Source organism: Meleagris gallopavo, chromosome 1, assembly GCF_000146605.3.
Source record: "Meleagris gallopavo isolate NT-WF06-2002-E0010 breed Aviagen turkey brand Nicholas breeding stock chromosome 1, Turkey_5.1, whole genome shotgun sequence".
Lineage (NCBI taxonomy): Eukaryota > Metazoa > Chordata > Aves > Galliformes > Phasianidae > Meleagris > Meleagris gallopavo.
Genome location: NC_015011.2, coordinates 67,127,222 through 67,141,498, shown reverse-complemented (window position 1 = coordinate 67,141,498; position 14,277 = coordinate 67,127,222). Strand labels below are relative to the sequence as shown.

Sequence of the window (14,277 nt, the reverse complement as noted above, 5' to 3'; positions counted from 1 at the left end):
TTATGTTGAGCAGACAAGATAGTTTTGCTTGAAAATTTTCATTTCTGGATCTCAAATTTAGAAACTTGCACCTTTTCCTTTTGCACTCTTCATTGAAGTGTTTTATTTTTAAATGTTTTAATCAACATTGGCTAAAGGGAAGATTAAAATAAATTGGAAAACTTGAAAGCACTTCAACATTCTGGCTTTGTGACAGTCACTATTTCTCTTGGATACATTTCAGAATACATTTGCTTTCAATTTGCATATTTTGATAAACTTTCCCTTGGTTGTTCTTGCCATTATGAATCTCTCTTTAAATTCTCTCTAGCTTCAACTAATGCAAATTAATTTAATTTTATAGTTATTCACCCTTAATTCCTTCTAACTCTATTTACATTGATAAAGGTGGCCACAAAATTTAGTTTGTTACTGTTATCCCTGCTATATACACATGGGAAAGTTAGATGACCCAGGATATTAAGAGAAAGCGTATACCTGACTAATCACGCACTGAAGCAACCCTCATTTCCAAGATTCTTTAGCTGATGAAGGAACCCTGTCCTGTTATTCCAGCAGGATTTAGATGCTTTAGACTTTGGCACTTTTAAAGTGTTTTTGGCTCCTTAGGTGTTTATCAATATTTGACTGCTTATACTGCTTTGGAAGTAGTTTTATGGCTTGATTATTACAGCAGATATCTTACTAGGGATGGGAAACAATTCCCTGCAAGCCATATGATGGGTTCATCCCAGACCCAGATTACCCAGCCACTGGGTGTTTTTGATAGATGGAGGAGAATAGAATGAGATTAAGATGATGGGATGGGATGGGATGGAATGGGATGGGGTAAGATAGGGTAGGGTAGGGTAGGGTAGGATAGGATAGGGTAGGATAGGGTAGAGTAAGGTAGGGTAGAGTAGAGTAGGGTAGGGTAGGGTAGGGTAGGGTAGGGTAGGGTAGGGTAGGGTAGGGTAAGGTAGGATAGGATAGGATAGGATAGAACAGGACAGAACAGAATAGTCCAATTTTCTGACCAATCCAGGGCCAACTGAAAGTTAAAGCATGTTAATGAGGACATTGTGCAAATGCCACATGAACACAGGCAAACAGCATTAACCACCTCCTTAGGAAGCCTGTTCTGCTGCTTGACCATCTTCATTTCAATCTTCAATTTTTCCTTAGTGCTCAGTCTTACCCTCCCCTGGTGAGGTGCCTGTGGTGAAGCGAGCCTACAAGCTCAGGTTTCTCTCCTGCTTGTAGTCCTTTTGCAGGTTATAGTAATCCAGAATGATGAGACTTTGAGAGTGTAGACATGCAGTTTATCTTCCTATATTTACTAGACCTTTCATGTCAGCATCAGATTGGGCATTTCAGCAGAACAGGCTTTTCTTTTCTTCTCTTTTTAAGAAATCCAGTATATCCTGCTTCTGGAAATGCCAGAGAAACAGCCTTTCTAGCAGTATTTTGGTACATATTTTTCCTCCTCTGAACGAAGCCAAACAGCACAGTGAACATAGAAACTAGAAAAAGAAAACAAAATTATATAAACAATATTTTTTTCCCATATTGAGACATGTACATCTCATTTCATGGGAAATACTTGCAGATACATTTTTAGTTTATTCAGAATTCACAGATATCATAGACTATTTCTGAAAGGAATTGTTCCTATAATGTACAAATACAACATAATCAATATTGCAATATCAATGCAATAAACCAGTCATGTGTTATCGAAAATAATTTATTTGTAGCTTCTTCATATGCAGGCAAAATTGTATCTCTATTTACCAAATCATCAGAATTCAAATGAAAATCTAAGGAATAAGACAGACGTGGCAGTCTCACTGTCCCTTTTCTGCTAACAAAAATTATTTCAGAAATGCTAAAAGCTGCACTCTTAAATCCTCAGAACATGAGCAGAGAGTTTAATTTCTATCCAAATACATAATATGTAGAACAGTGAAAGTTACTATTCCTGCAACTTTCCCAGAATACCATCAATATTATATATTCTAATGCAAGGACTGAATTTCCTAATATCTAGCATCTCAAAAGATAATCCATCCTATACTATTGTCATCATATTTTTCCTTTTCATTTGAAGGATCCATCGAATTCATATCTTTCCTCAGAGGAGTTCCTCAGGAATGTTTATGTTTTGGCAGTTCTCCTATTCCTGGCCCTTATCCTGCAGAGGACATTCCTGCAGGCATCCTACTACGTGACTACAGAAACTGGCATCAATCTACGAGGTGCTTTATTGGTGAGCAAATGTGTTCCCATGATATGTAAATGCTCCTCCCATTATATGTAAATGCTCATCCTTCATTCTTTCATTTATCTTATCCTTTAAGTAAAAACTCAGTTAACAGCTATAGTTTGAGAGAAGATATTGACTATATTTTTATGCAGAAAACTGGAAATGGTAATACCACTGCCAAACTGATGGCAGCAATTCTTTTTAGTAAAAAAGTAGAACCATTATAATGATATGCAGAAGCGTAACACTCACTATGTGCACCTATAAACATATATTTGCAAAAAGTGTTAGTCACCTGGAGATAAGCAACGTTATTTTGGCTCTGTATTTACTTATGAGTTACTCTATCTGACTGTAACAGAGTTACTAGCCATATCGTTGCTCTAGCTATGTTTTACTGGGGCACTGTATGTGAAACATGAGTGGTGATTCTGAACATCTATGCCCTTTTAGAGAGAACCTTGTGATTCTTCCCCCAAACTGGATAAAACCAGCATCCATTTACCCCTTATGAAAGTCATGTTTATGAACAAGAGCCAGAATTTCCAACTCAGTTTGAGCTGTAGCCAGGACATCTGTAGACACAACTCCACAGACAGTAGCAGGAATTAGTGCAAAACTGAAGCTGGAATTGATGTTTTCACAGATGTAGCTAACCACAGAATACTGTTCCAGTGTGAAGCTTCTCTTTGTGCTTGCACTCTGATTGATGCAGCTGTTTCAATAGAGAGGGGTACACTTGGTGAAGAAACAACACCTCATCATTTCCTTATGTTTTTATGATTCCCAGTTGCCAAAATGGGAATTCTACAGGATCTGCCTTGCTCACAGATAAAGCAGGGCGAAGAGCAAAAATTGTTTCTAAAATTTCCTTGAAGATACAACTGTGATACTTGATCATAACTGCAACTAGTCTCACAGTATTTGTCTTTAAGATTCTGGTACATACCTAATTAACCTTAAACACTGTTGTGCTCCAACATATTTTATGGAAATAGACGACCAGGTACAGGAGAGAAATACAAAGGAATATAAACCCAGCTATTGCACAGAAAATAATAATTTCTTTAACAGTGCCACAGAAAACCAGCCTCACCAAGTGTTTATTAGAAAAATTCCTTGCTCAGTCTCCTGAATTTTCATGTTTTATTGTCATTTTGTTCTGTTTTGGGTCTGCCTTAAACAGCAATGTTTTAGGAGGTTTTAAAAGTCTGTTATCTCTCTTTTTTTTTTTCTTGTTCTGCCTTGTCTCAAGTGAGAGAAAGGCTGTGCTACGTAATCACCAACACTGCAGCTTGAAACATCCTGCTGCTGCTATTGTTTTCTAATGACTTCCTTTTCACAGATACCATTTTATTCCCTCCACAGGCAATGATATACGATAAGATCCTGCGACTTTCCACATCCAACTTGTCCATGGGAGAGATGACACTGGGACAAATCAATAACTTGGTTGCCATAGAAACAAATCAATTAATGTGGTTCTTGTTCCTGTGCCCCAATTTGTGGGCTATGCCTGTTCAGGTAGAGCATCAAAATAAGGACATAATGTTGGGATCCTCCAGCCCATTAGAAAATAGTATACATTTGTGAGACTACCACCTAATCCAAAAGGGAATCTCTAACAATGGACTTCACACTCATTTGCCAGGAAGAGGACTAATAAGTAGAAATGTGGCCCATCATCTCCTACAGCTGGGAGATTGTCTCTCTAAGGGCTGGTAAAGCGAGGATTTTTTTATTAGGATTTTGCTGTCATGGGTACAATCTGTGACTTTATGGATGATAGATGATAGCCTGTTGTCTTTTCTCTGCTCACCTGTCTTCCCTACTGACACAAATTGTTGCTTTTTCTTCTGCCGCATGGAAGCAGCATCTCTGCAGTGCCAAGCATTGCATTTGCAGTGTTTACTTGTAGCTGTGCTTAGTGGTAGGAATAAAAAGCAATTGAATTCTGCTCTGTTGACTGATGGCAGGACTGTTGGGCTGAACAAAATGCTCAGAGGAGCTCTGAGCTAAACAAGCTTAGTTACTGCAAACGTCTAATCCTTAGCAAGGCAGGGAAAGAGGGGAAAAGCAGATGTGTGAGAAGGCAAGGTATAAATTATTAATCTATAGGAAATATTCAGAAGTGGCTAAATAACTTAAGGACCTAAGCCATACTTATTTTCCACAGTGCCTGAACCCTATAGCAACTCCAAAAGTTCAGTTTCTGGTGGAAATACCTACATATGACCCCACCAACACCAAATAAGTTAAAAAAGGGGCAGAAGCCACACTTCTTGCTGAAACTCCTGGAACTGTTCTAATAAGCTGTTGTAATCGTCATCAATATGACTACTACAAATGGAAACAAATATTGCTTTTATGTGTATACTTTAGGATAGGTTAAGGTTCAGGTGATGAAAGTAATTCATGGAGAAAAAGATAAAAGTAGTTTGCGTAGTAACAGAAGTTAGAAATAATACAGAGGATTCTATTTTAAGCCATAAGTCAATAATAAGAGGGCTTATTTGGTTTATTCAGGTTTATTTGGAAGCGTTGCTGATAATACTGGAGTGTTTCTAAATGAACAGGTGGTCTGTTTCCTGTAGCTAGTGAATAATTAAATATACATAGCCTAAATTTACCATTTACTGTTTCTTTAATAAACAGTTTCTGTCTCAGCTGCTGAAAAAATATAATGGCATTCCTCACCAGTACTCTAGCAGGTTTTTTTGAGGAAGTTTCTGTTGATTTTACTGGTTCCTATTGTTCAGCCCCAGGGAATTAGAAGACAATTAGCACAGGGACAGCTTGACCACAGCTTTGTTCAAGAATGAGCATAGTTTCACCCACTAATTTGCACCTAAGGAATAACTTAGTCAGCACCTGTGGCCTGGGCTATACGGGGCTCCTGCACTTAATCTCTATTAATTGTAATTATTATTTTATAGCTCTGCTTCAACAGTAGAAATGGAAGGAAAATAGCTACCATTTCCTTCTCAAAGTATTATAAAGCTGATGTTAATGACAGTGTTTTTGTGGTAAGATGCTTTTTGGCCTGATGAGCTCAACTATCTGCTCTTTAGGAAAAAAAAAAGAAAAAAAAAAGAAGATAAGGAAATAACCCTTGGTAAATAAGGGCTGGCTTAGAACCATACTGCTACTTAAAAAAAAAATTAAAAAATGACAGGACTATCCTGTCTTGTCTTATGCAAAGGAAATAAGCAAGGAATGTCCCAAGAAACAGCTACTGTCAAATCTGTCCCCTCCTCAGGAAGAGCAGGCTATGGCAAATACCAAACTTGCATCTGCACAGCATGATTAATGATAGTGTAACTGTCCATAGACTGCTGAGGACTGGTTAGCCTTAGGAAATATATTGTCCATCTACCAATGTATGGTCTGTTGTCAAGGACAACAACATATTGCAGGATGGAAGCTACAGTAAGAGTTGAGAGTTGAGCCCAAGTAGAAATGACCTATAACCTTGTACTATTCTGCTAAGAAAAATGTATCTAGGTTCGTTAGCTTACGTTGCAGATGCCTGAAAAGCTAAATAATGCTTACAAAATGTTGAGTTCCACTGATAATTATTTCTGATACTGTCTAAGAATACAGACTTAAAGAGAGATCTGACTCAAAGTAGGGAACTAGTTCCAAATGTCCTGTTATCGCTGAGGATACCTCTGTACTTTGAAGTGGAGCTTTATATAAAAATACTTAATGTTGTAGAACTTGTGTTAACTGGCACCAGAATCACAGTAATTGCATCAAAATCACTCCCAGGTAAACCTTTGTGGAAGGTGTTCCTATCTTCTGTGTAGAGCTCAGCCAGCATCTTGGTACTTTCCTACAGAGCTATGTAGTATTGAAGTAGAAGCACAGGTTTGTGTCACTCCCTGCACATTTGTGCAGCTTTATGCTTTGGTGCCTGTCTCAGACGTGCCTCTGTCTCCAGTTGAAGAGGACCCAGAGGACAGAAGGCAAAAGTGATTCATGACAGTTTCAAGACCTTTGAATGTTTCCAGAGTGATGTAAGGAGATCTAGTGTAAATAAGACTTGAGGCCAGTGGTTCTGCCAAATGCCTTGGGGCAAGAACCAACCACTTTGATGCTGCTTCAGTTCTGTGGAAATATTGTCCAGAATTAGGAGTGGCAGGTACTAAAACAAAAATGCAGTTCATATTCAAAAATGAAGATTTCTATGTTAATTTTCTTTCTAAAATTCCATGTTAATTTCACTTTCTAAATGTGAGCTCCTGAAATAAATTCTCACTTGATTCCTGTGAACCATTTAGCTTTTTTATTAGAAGAACAAGTATATGCATATATAATATTTGCTATCCTTCTGATGTATTGAAATGTACATTTTCTTCTATGCTTCTTTTTTTTTCCATAGATAATAATGGGCGTAATCCTACTTTATAATTTGCTTGGAGTGAGTGCTTTGGTTGGTGCTGCTGTAATTGTACTGTTAGCACCAATACAGTACTTCATAGCTACAAAGTTGGCTGAGGCTCAGAAGAGCACACTGGTAAGTAATTTATTTTCGTGGTTCTTCTGATCTGGAAAGGAGAACAGGGAACCAGTTTTGGATTCTGCCCTTGTTGCTAGTAACCACTCACTGCAGAAGTTTAGTCAAGCCATCACTAAATTCCAACAACCTTCCTTTTCTCTTTCCCCATGCATGGCTCAGCAGCCCTGCCTGCCTCAGAAAAGTACCTCAGTGTTTGTCAGATAAGAATTCGAAAAAGTATGTGGGCCTTGACCTGACTTCTCTGCAGAGACTATTTTCTCTCAAATAGCACAGATTTGTCTGAATTCAATTCCATGAAAGGATATTATTCCTGAATTAAAATGTTGTATGTCATGGGATGTTACCAAATAGTACAAATGACAGATAAATTATGGGAGCACGTTATTAAAGAATGTGTACAATCCTCCTCTGAAATGGCTAGAGACTCTACACTCTCACTCCAAGCTTTTACATTCTCTAAAACTCAGATGACATTGTTTGATTAATATCTATTTTACACTTTTTGTCTTCTTGTCTATGTCACCAATGACAAATGTTTTCTAGTGCTTTGTCCAGTGTTTAACCTTATTCTCACGGTCTTTGAACTTTTTTGATCAACCTTTGATATGTCTTCAAATATGTAACGATCTTTGTTATCTTAATATTCAGTAAGCAAGTAGGTTTACTTTTCAGTACACTTCAGTTCTGTTGAGTTACAACAATTTATACCAAGATAGGATTTATTTCTATACTCTTTCAGAAATAGTCTCAATCTTTCTTTTTTTTTTCTTCTGATTTCTGACAAAATAATTTGGATTATGATTTTACCAAAACACATGAGCACTGTTTTCTGAAGAGGGGCAATTGCCTAGATTAGATAAATATATGAATAAACATTTCACCTATTTTCATGACCGTTCTGTATGAATCCCAAAATGAATCTTCTATCAGCAATTACACGTTTATCTATTCTTATTCTTATACCTATTCTTATGAATATCGTCAGCCTATTCTGCCTTCCTGAGTTTCAGCTTCGGTCTGAGGGGTTCAGATATTTTACTTCTCTTCTTCGAATAGAGTCATTTAATTTCCCCTCTGATTGTAGGTATTTTAATATCTCCAAAGAGCCTGAAATTGCATGTTATTTTACTCAGTGTGACAACTGCCTGTGCAAATTCATAAACAATATATATATAAATATCTTTAATGAACTTTACAACAGATTAAATGGAAAAAAGCATTCTCATTAAAACTACAAACCATTATTGATTACTTATCCTTGTTTTCATTTGAAATGAAGGACTATTCTACAGAGAGATTAAAGAAAACTAATGAAATACTAAAAGGCATTAAATTATTAAAGCTGTACGCCTGGGAGCACATATTTTGTAAGAGTGTGGAGGAAACAAGAATGAAGGAACTCACCAGTCTCAAAACCTTTGCACTTCATACATCTCTTTCCAGTAAGTAACTGTTTTTAGCTTTCAGAAATGGATTCTCCATGCCAATATTCCTTCTGACTTCAGCTAGAGCAAGACACAACTGTGCCTATGACATTTTTTGTATGTGGAACATACTTGAAACAAAATATATGATAAATATGTAGCATAAAAACTCGACAATATATCTTGTTGATTTTTTTAGAAAGTTTTTTGTCATCTTAATTGTGGCATTACAAGTTGTAATAAAATCAGAAGCTCAGATTACAGATTAGCAAAGATAAATAATTGTCTGATAGAAATTGTATTTCTTGTACTGAGGAAGAGCTGATAGGTGATTTAGTTTTGTGGCATAACAATTATGTACATAAAACTTTTTATCCTAATTCACCGGAGTATACAAAGGAAATAATTATTTGGCTTGTTCATTTGTGTGTTAAAGATTTTTCTCTGTCATGGAAGGCAATTTCTCCCTGCAGAAGGATTTTCCTTTTTGGAATTTTAATTTTGAATTGGAAATAGACAGATTTTTTCTTGTGTTGTAGAACTAATTGTAAGGCTATTTTATATATGTCATGTAATCTGATGCTTACTTTTTTCCATTCCTAGTTTTTATGAATGCAGCCATACCAATAGCAGCTGTTCTTGCAGTAAGAATTTTTCTTTTCACTTTTCTTTAAAAAAGGGGAGGGAAAAAGAGAGGAGAGGAAATAAAAAAAAAAATACTGTCACTGCAGGACCATTGTTACTGTTAATAAAACCAGCAGTTGAGTGTACCACTGGCTGGAAGGTAGCATTACATTAGAAATGCCCATTCCAATGTACTGGTAGTTCACCAGTTGGGATTTGGGTTCATAAACTAACTAACTAAAGACTAATGGAAATATAAACTTTAATTGACAGAAGAAAAAAAAAAGAAAAAAGAAAAAAAAAGAACCAACTCAACATAATTGATCAATTTGAAAGAAAACCTGTTTTTAGAAGCTCTCATTTTGAAGAGTTTTAAGGTGGCTTTGCTTTCCTGCTGTCTAACAGTGAAAATCATTCCTGTTACAAAGTCTATTGTAAGCCACCATTTCAATATTCACGAAAGAATACTGTGGATTTTAAGATGAAATAATTTTTTGACTGTACTCTGACCAGGTTTAAATCTCAATCTAACAAACTAGAGGAAGTACCGCCTGCTGGTCAATAAGAATTCTTCATAAACCAAACTCTGAGGACATTCCTCAGATTGTGCTGGTGATATTTACCAGAATTGAGTGAAACATATTTATGGTGCTGTATCTGCGGGGAAAAAAATACAACATTTAGTACATTTCTACTGATTTGTCAGCATTGTATGCTTCCTCAAAACACTGAAATCAATTACAAAACTTCACAGTACATAATGGTTTGACTTCACAAAGCTGAATGCTTTAATTTTATTAAGAGATTTTTTTAATTTGTAAATGTCTGAATCACTTGAAATCACTGGCAAACTTTCTGAATCTTTTTTATTGTAACAGGAGTCACTTTTCTCTTCAATTTTCTGGAATCATGTCAGAGATATGCAGTTACTGGCCTTATTTAAGCAAAACATTTCCTTGCTTTCTTTACCCATCTTATTCAAGAGTCTTTATACTTTTATAATTTCCTGTTTCTTCTGACGTGACAGACCTTTGTGACTTATGCATACACTAATGACAAGCCTCTGCAGCCTGCCCAGGCCTTTGCATCACTGTCGTTGTTCCACATCCTGGTCACACCATTGTTTCTGCTTTCCACTGTGGTTCGTTTTGCAGTCAAGGCTATCATAAGGTAAGTAGTCCCAGCTTACTCTGTAATGGTTTCTCCAGCTCTTGAATATCTACATTCAGTAATACAACAAGGAAGGTTTTACAGAAAAGGTTTTTTCTACTTGCTCACCCGGAAAGGGGTTTAAAGGTGAAACTCACAATGTCTGTTGACAATACCTGAGAGGAAACAATAACAGTTTCTCTTCATTGCATGATACAGGGACAACTAAATGTTCTATTCCTTTTATAATCCCCCAAATTTGGAAGTCTAGATTCAGAGCCACACTGTTCTCTCTTGGGATGAAGATGCTTCCCTTCTCACATAGTGCTTGTATGGGCTATAGCCAACACAGAAGAAGATGAGAGAGGCTGATCAGAGCTATCCCATAAGATTTGCCCTGTTGGTGCAAGGAAGAGCGACAGGCTAAAACTGACCTCCCCACAAAACAAATGGTGCTTCGAGTGAGAATTCAGTATTGACACACCTCTCATTGTCTAGCAGTAGCATGGATTCTCTTTAATAGGAAGGTGGTTGGAAGAACATTGGGTGCTGAAGGACTAAGTACACAAGAGACACAGCACTACAGGTCTTTTTCTTAAAAAGGAAATTCTGTTTTCTCCTAAATGGCAGTAGAGAGGTGCAGGAGAGGAAGGATGGGAAGGCAGACATTTGGGAGTTTAGTCCCTGAGTGCAAGAGATCTGCGTGGCAGGACAGCGAAGAAGCTGATACAAAGTGGAAAAGATTTCAAAAAAAGAAAAAGGAACTCATAAAATGTGTTGCTTCATCAGAAGCATGTATGTGCCAGGCATTTGCTTCTGCAAATAACTTGAGAAAACAGCTTCTTGGTTATAGACGAAGAAGTAGTAAGACAAATTTCAGACCTTCATTTATTGCATCAAATGTTCGTATGGAAATAGTCATGGTTATGGGGCATTTATGTAGACAATGCCAAGCTATCCCAAGAGGCAGAGTCTGACACCTGATTAGCAGTAACATGTCAGATGCCAAGCACTAGCATGACATGAAGATCATACTAGTCTTCCCAACATTTCCTTGGAACAGTAATCAAGGGGACTTCAAGCTTCATAGCTGTAATTTACCAACACCACATTCACTCATTAAATAAAAAAAATAAACAAACATTATTTATCAAAGCAGCAGCGGAATCATGTGAGAGATTTTCCCTATGCTGAAAATGATTTCTGCCTAGTGGAAAATACCAACTCTCCCTTATAAATCATACTAGCCTCTACTTCTTTGCACTACATTTAGCATAGCCTTGATGTCAAAATTGTGCTGACGTTTTCCTTATCACTGCTGGCCATCCCTCAGAACGTTATTTAATACCATATTTGCCTAAATAAACTCCAGCTTTTGACAAACTTCTTTCCTGGAATCTTTCTCCCATGAGCATCACATCCTCCAAGTGAAGAATGAAGAATGTCCACCATCAATCAAATATATAAGTATGCACTCATTTGTGTTATGATTAAGCCCTAATATTTTGGTCCAAATTTCCATTTCATTTTAAAGAGTACTTCCAGTAACATGAAAGCCTTTGTGAGTACCTGTCCTCATTCAAACACAAAGTAATGGTTGTTGTGTTGTTAGGATGATGATCAGAGTGAGGTTTCTTTTCCTCTTGAAGAGAAATTCTTGCTTGACACAGATATTCTTACGAAAGACTGAAATACTATTACGGTAGTTAGACATCTAAGTTTTTTTTTTCAAAACAGAAGATATGAGCAGCTATACTGGCAAGATGAAATAATGAATGTGTCTCCATAGCTTAAACAGCTATTGATAATTTCATGCAGAATAAACATACAGGTCTTGCAACAAGTGTACTTTCCCATTTTCATATTAATATTCAAATAGTTGATCTAAAGCCATATGTTCTTCTGCTTTCTCCTGCACCTTGATTTTAGTTTTTGCAAAGTGACATGATTTCACCATGGCAGGTGACTTCTTATATTGATCCCTTCCTCACAATGATAGAGCCCTATACTTAGGGCATACTTAAAGAAAGTGGGACAGAAGGAGAATCATGTCCTTCTGTGATGAAGAATGCATTGAACCTGTGTACTGTATTTCCCATGAAAGAGTTTTATGAAGTAGATTGAGAGAACTCTTGCTGTGTTGCTCTGAAGCTGGCTACGGCTGTACAGTTTTGTGCATTATCCAGTCCTGTTAGAATGCTGTTTATGCCAAAGTTGTATTCAGGATGCACCTATTGCGTTAGAATTTTCAGAGGATGTAGGCAAGTAAATTACTTTATCTAAGTCCTGTGCGTAGACATGGAAGAAGTACAGCAGAGAGAAATCTGATGAGATGGAAATAATTCCCACAGAGCGTTAGCAGAAATCACATGACTTTAGCTCTCTTCTTCATTTCCAGCTCCCGTACAGTGTTTAATTATTTTCATGTGTCCTTTACCACATATATAATTTTTCACTTGGGTAACAGATGGTCCATAAGGCAAAGGAATGTATCCTGCAAACTTTTCTTGGAATACTTTTGGGTGTATCCTGCTGGTTGGGCTGCAGATAGCTGGAAATGTACCCTTAGTATCTGGGGCTTATTTAACCATCCTGTGTTTGCTTTTTTTTAAGTGTACAGAAGCTGAATGAGTTTCTCCTCAGTGATGAGATTGGAGATGACAGCTGGAGAGGTGGGGACAATTCTGTAGCTTATGAATCCTGTAAGAAGCACACAGGACTTGTAAGTTCTGGTTTTTTTACAATGAATTTCAAACAGAGAGGCCACAGGGCCCAGTACGAGGCAAATGCCCTATTGATAGTGCTCAGGAGTTTGGGGTTCTTGCTTGACTCTGTTCTTGACCAGTTTTGCCTCTTCTGTTTAGGGACTTGTGTTTCTGTGGCATGAAGAGTCCTCAAACACATTGAAGCTCTACTGAAGTGCCAATATAATAAAAATACCAGAACACACCAACACCAAATTTTTAAAATTATTCCAGGTGCATTTTGTGTGGTCATGGGGATTGCAGTTTATGTTGTCAGTACAGTCATGGTACGTTGGACATTTTTAAGAAAGAACAATTCTTGCCCTGGGAAATTCAGAACTGGAGATTGAAAAAACAACAGTAAAGTTTGTGGAATAGAAATTCATTCCGTAATGCTGTTTCTAGATGTGCTAAACACAAGTGAATTTGAGTAAAATTTGAGGAATCATTTTAGCCAGCAACCAACCAGCCAACCTAAATACATAAATAAAATAGACATTTAAAAAAAACACCCCCAAAATTTGGGAAAACACTTCAAAGTTTTTCTAAAGCTAGCTAACTCAACTGTTTAAAACTGTATGTAATGATGTAATTTGAAATGTGACTAGAACTTGACAAAAGCAACCAAGAACTAAGATGGTAGCTCTACCTGTCATTACACTTTTACTGATATAGCTTTGTTTGAAGCTACCTCAGGTAGGGCAGACCTACCTGGTGCTTTGAAGAGGCTGAGAGAGCTGAAATGTGAGATGGTTATGCATGGGAAAACAACATCAAAAGACAATTCCTGTGCTTCAGTTAAGAATATTTAAAATTTTGCAGTATGACAGGTACTGAAAAGCATTTTCTTCTTGTGACCAAGAGTGGTGGGAGCAATGGGAACAGATTCTCTTTTTGCTAAGAACCAAATGCTGTCCTTTCTTGCAAATTCCAACTTTTTTCTTTCGCCTCACTATGTAGCACACCAAGGCCATCAACAGGAGGCAGCCCTTAAGGTATCAGCTTGAAAACTATGAACAGTCATCAAGAAGGCAAACACGCCCTGTGGAGACAGATGACATCGCAATCAAGGTGGTCTGAAAACATCAATACATACTTTACAAACAGCAGGTTCTTCTGCTCAGTCCTACAACAATACCAGAGAGAGTGCAATTGCTGCTGCTTTTCCAAAGGAAAATTGTCCAATCCAAGAACAAGCCAAAACCCCCTAAAATTAGCACTTTAAACAAAAATAAAGTGAGAAGACTTCTCTTCAGACCAATTCTTTATATTGCTTCCTTATCTTCATGTGGGCATCATGAATCTAAAGGAACAAAAACTAGAGAATCCTATATGCAGAAATTAGGAGATTGTTTAGAGTTTCCCTTCTTATACTTCTATTTCACTCAAGATCAAAACTTTTATGTCATTTTCTGTCATTTATTATGACACATAATTTATGATTACATTATTTTAAGTCATTTTGGACAATTTTTCCCCATACGTGTCCTCGTTTTCTATGCAAATAATGCTTCTTGCCTCTGTTAATTCCAAAGGACATATGCACACAAAACAAAACAAACAACAACA

At 37.0% G+C, this 14,277-nt stretch overlaps 1 protein-coding gene across 10 annotated transcripts in view; it reads left to right on the top strand.

Moving 5' to 3' along the window:
* ABCC9 (ATP binding cassette subfamily C member 9) overlaps nucleotides 1–14,277 on the top strand; it is a 75,802-nt gene that overhangs the window by 21,513 nt on the left and 40,012 nt on the right. For all 10 annotated transcript variants that reach the window (XM_031555327.1, XM_031555329.1, XM_031555319.1 and 7 more), the window contains 8 exons: nucleotides 2,090–2,248; nucleotides 3,614–3,769; nucleotides 6,630–6,764; nucleotides 8,047–8,209; nucleotides 8,795–8,835; nucleotides 9,843–9,985; nucleotides 12,578–12,686; nucleotides 13,669–13,779. In XM_031555327.1, the coding sequence (XP_031411187.1) occupies nucleotides 2,090–2,248; nucleotides 3,614–3,769; nucleotides 6,630–6,764; nucleotides 8,047–8,209; nucleotides 8,795–8,835; nucleotides 9,843–9,985; nucleotides 12,578–12,686; nucleotides 13,669–13,779 (1,017 nt within the window). The remainder of the gene's footprint in view (nucleotides 1–2,089; nucleotides 2,249–3,613; nucleotides 3,770–6,629; nucleotides 6,765–8,046; nucleotides 8,210–8,794; nucleotides 8,836–9,842; nucleotides 9,986–12,577; nucleotides 12,687–13,668; nucleotides 13,780–14,277) is intronic.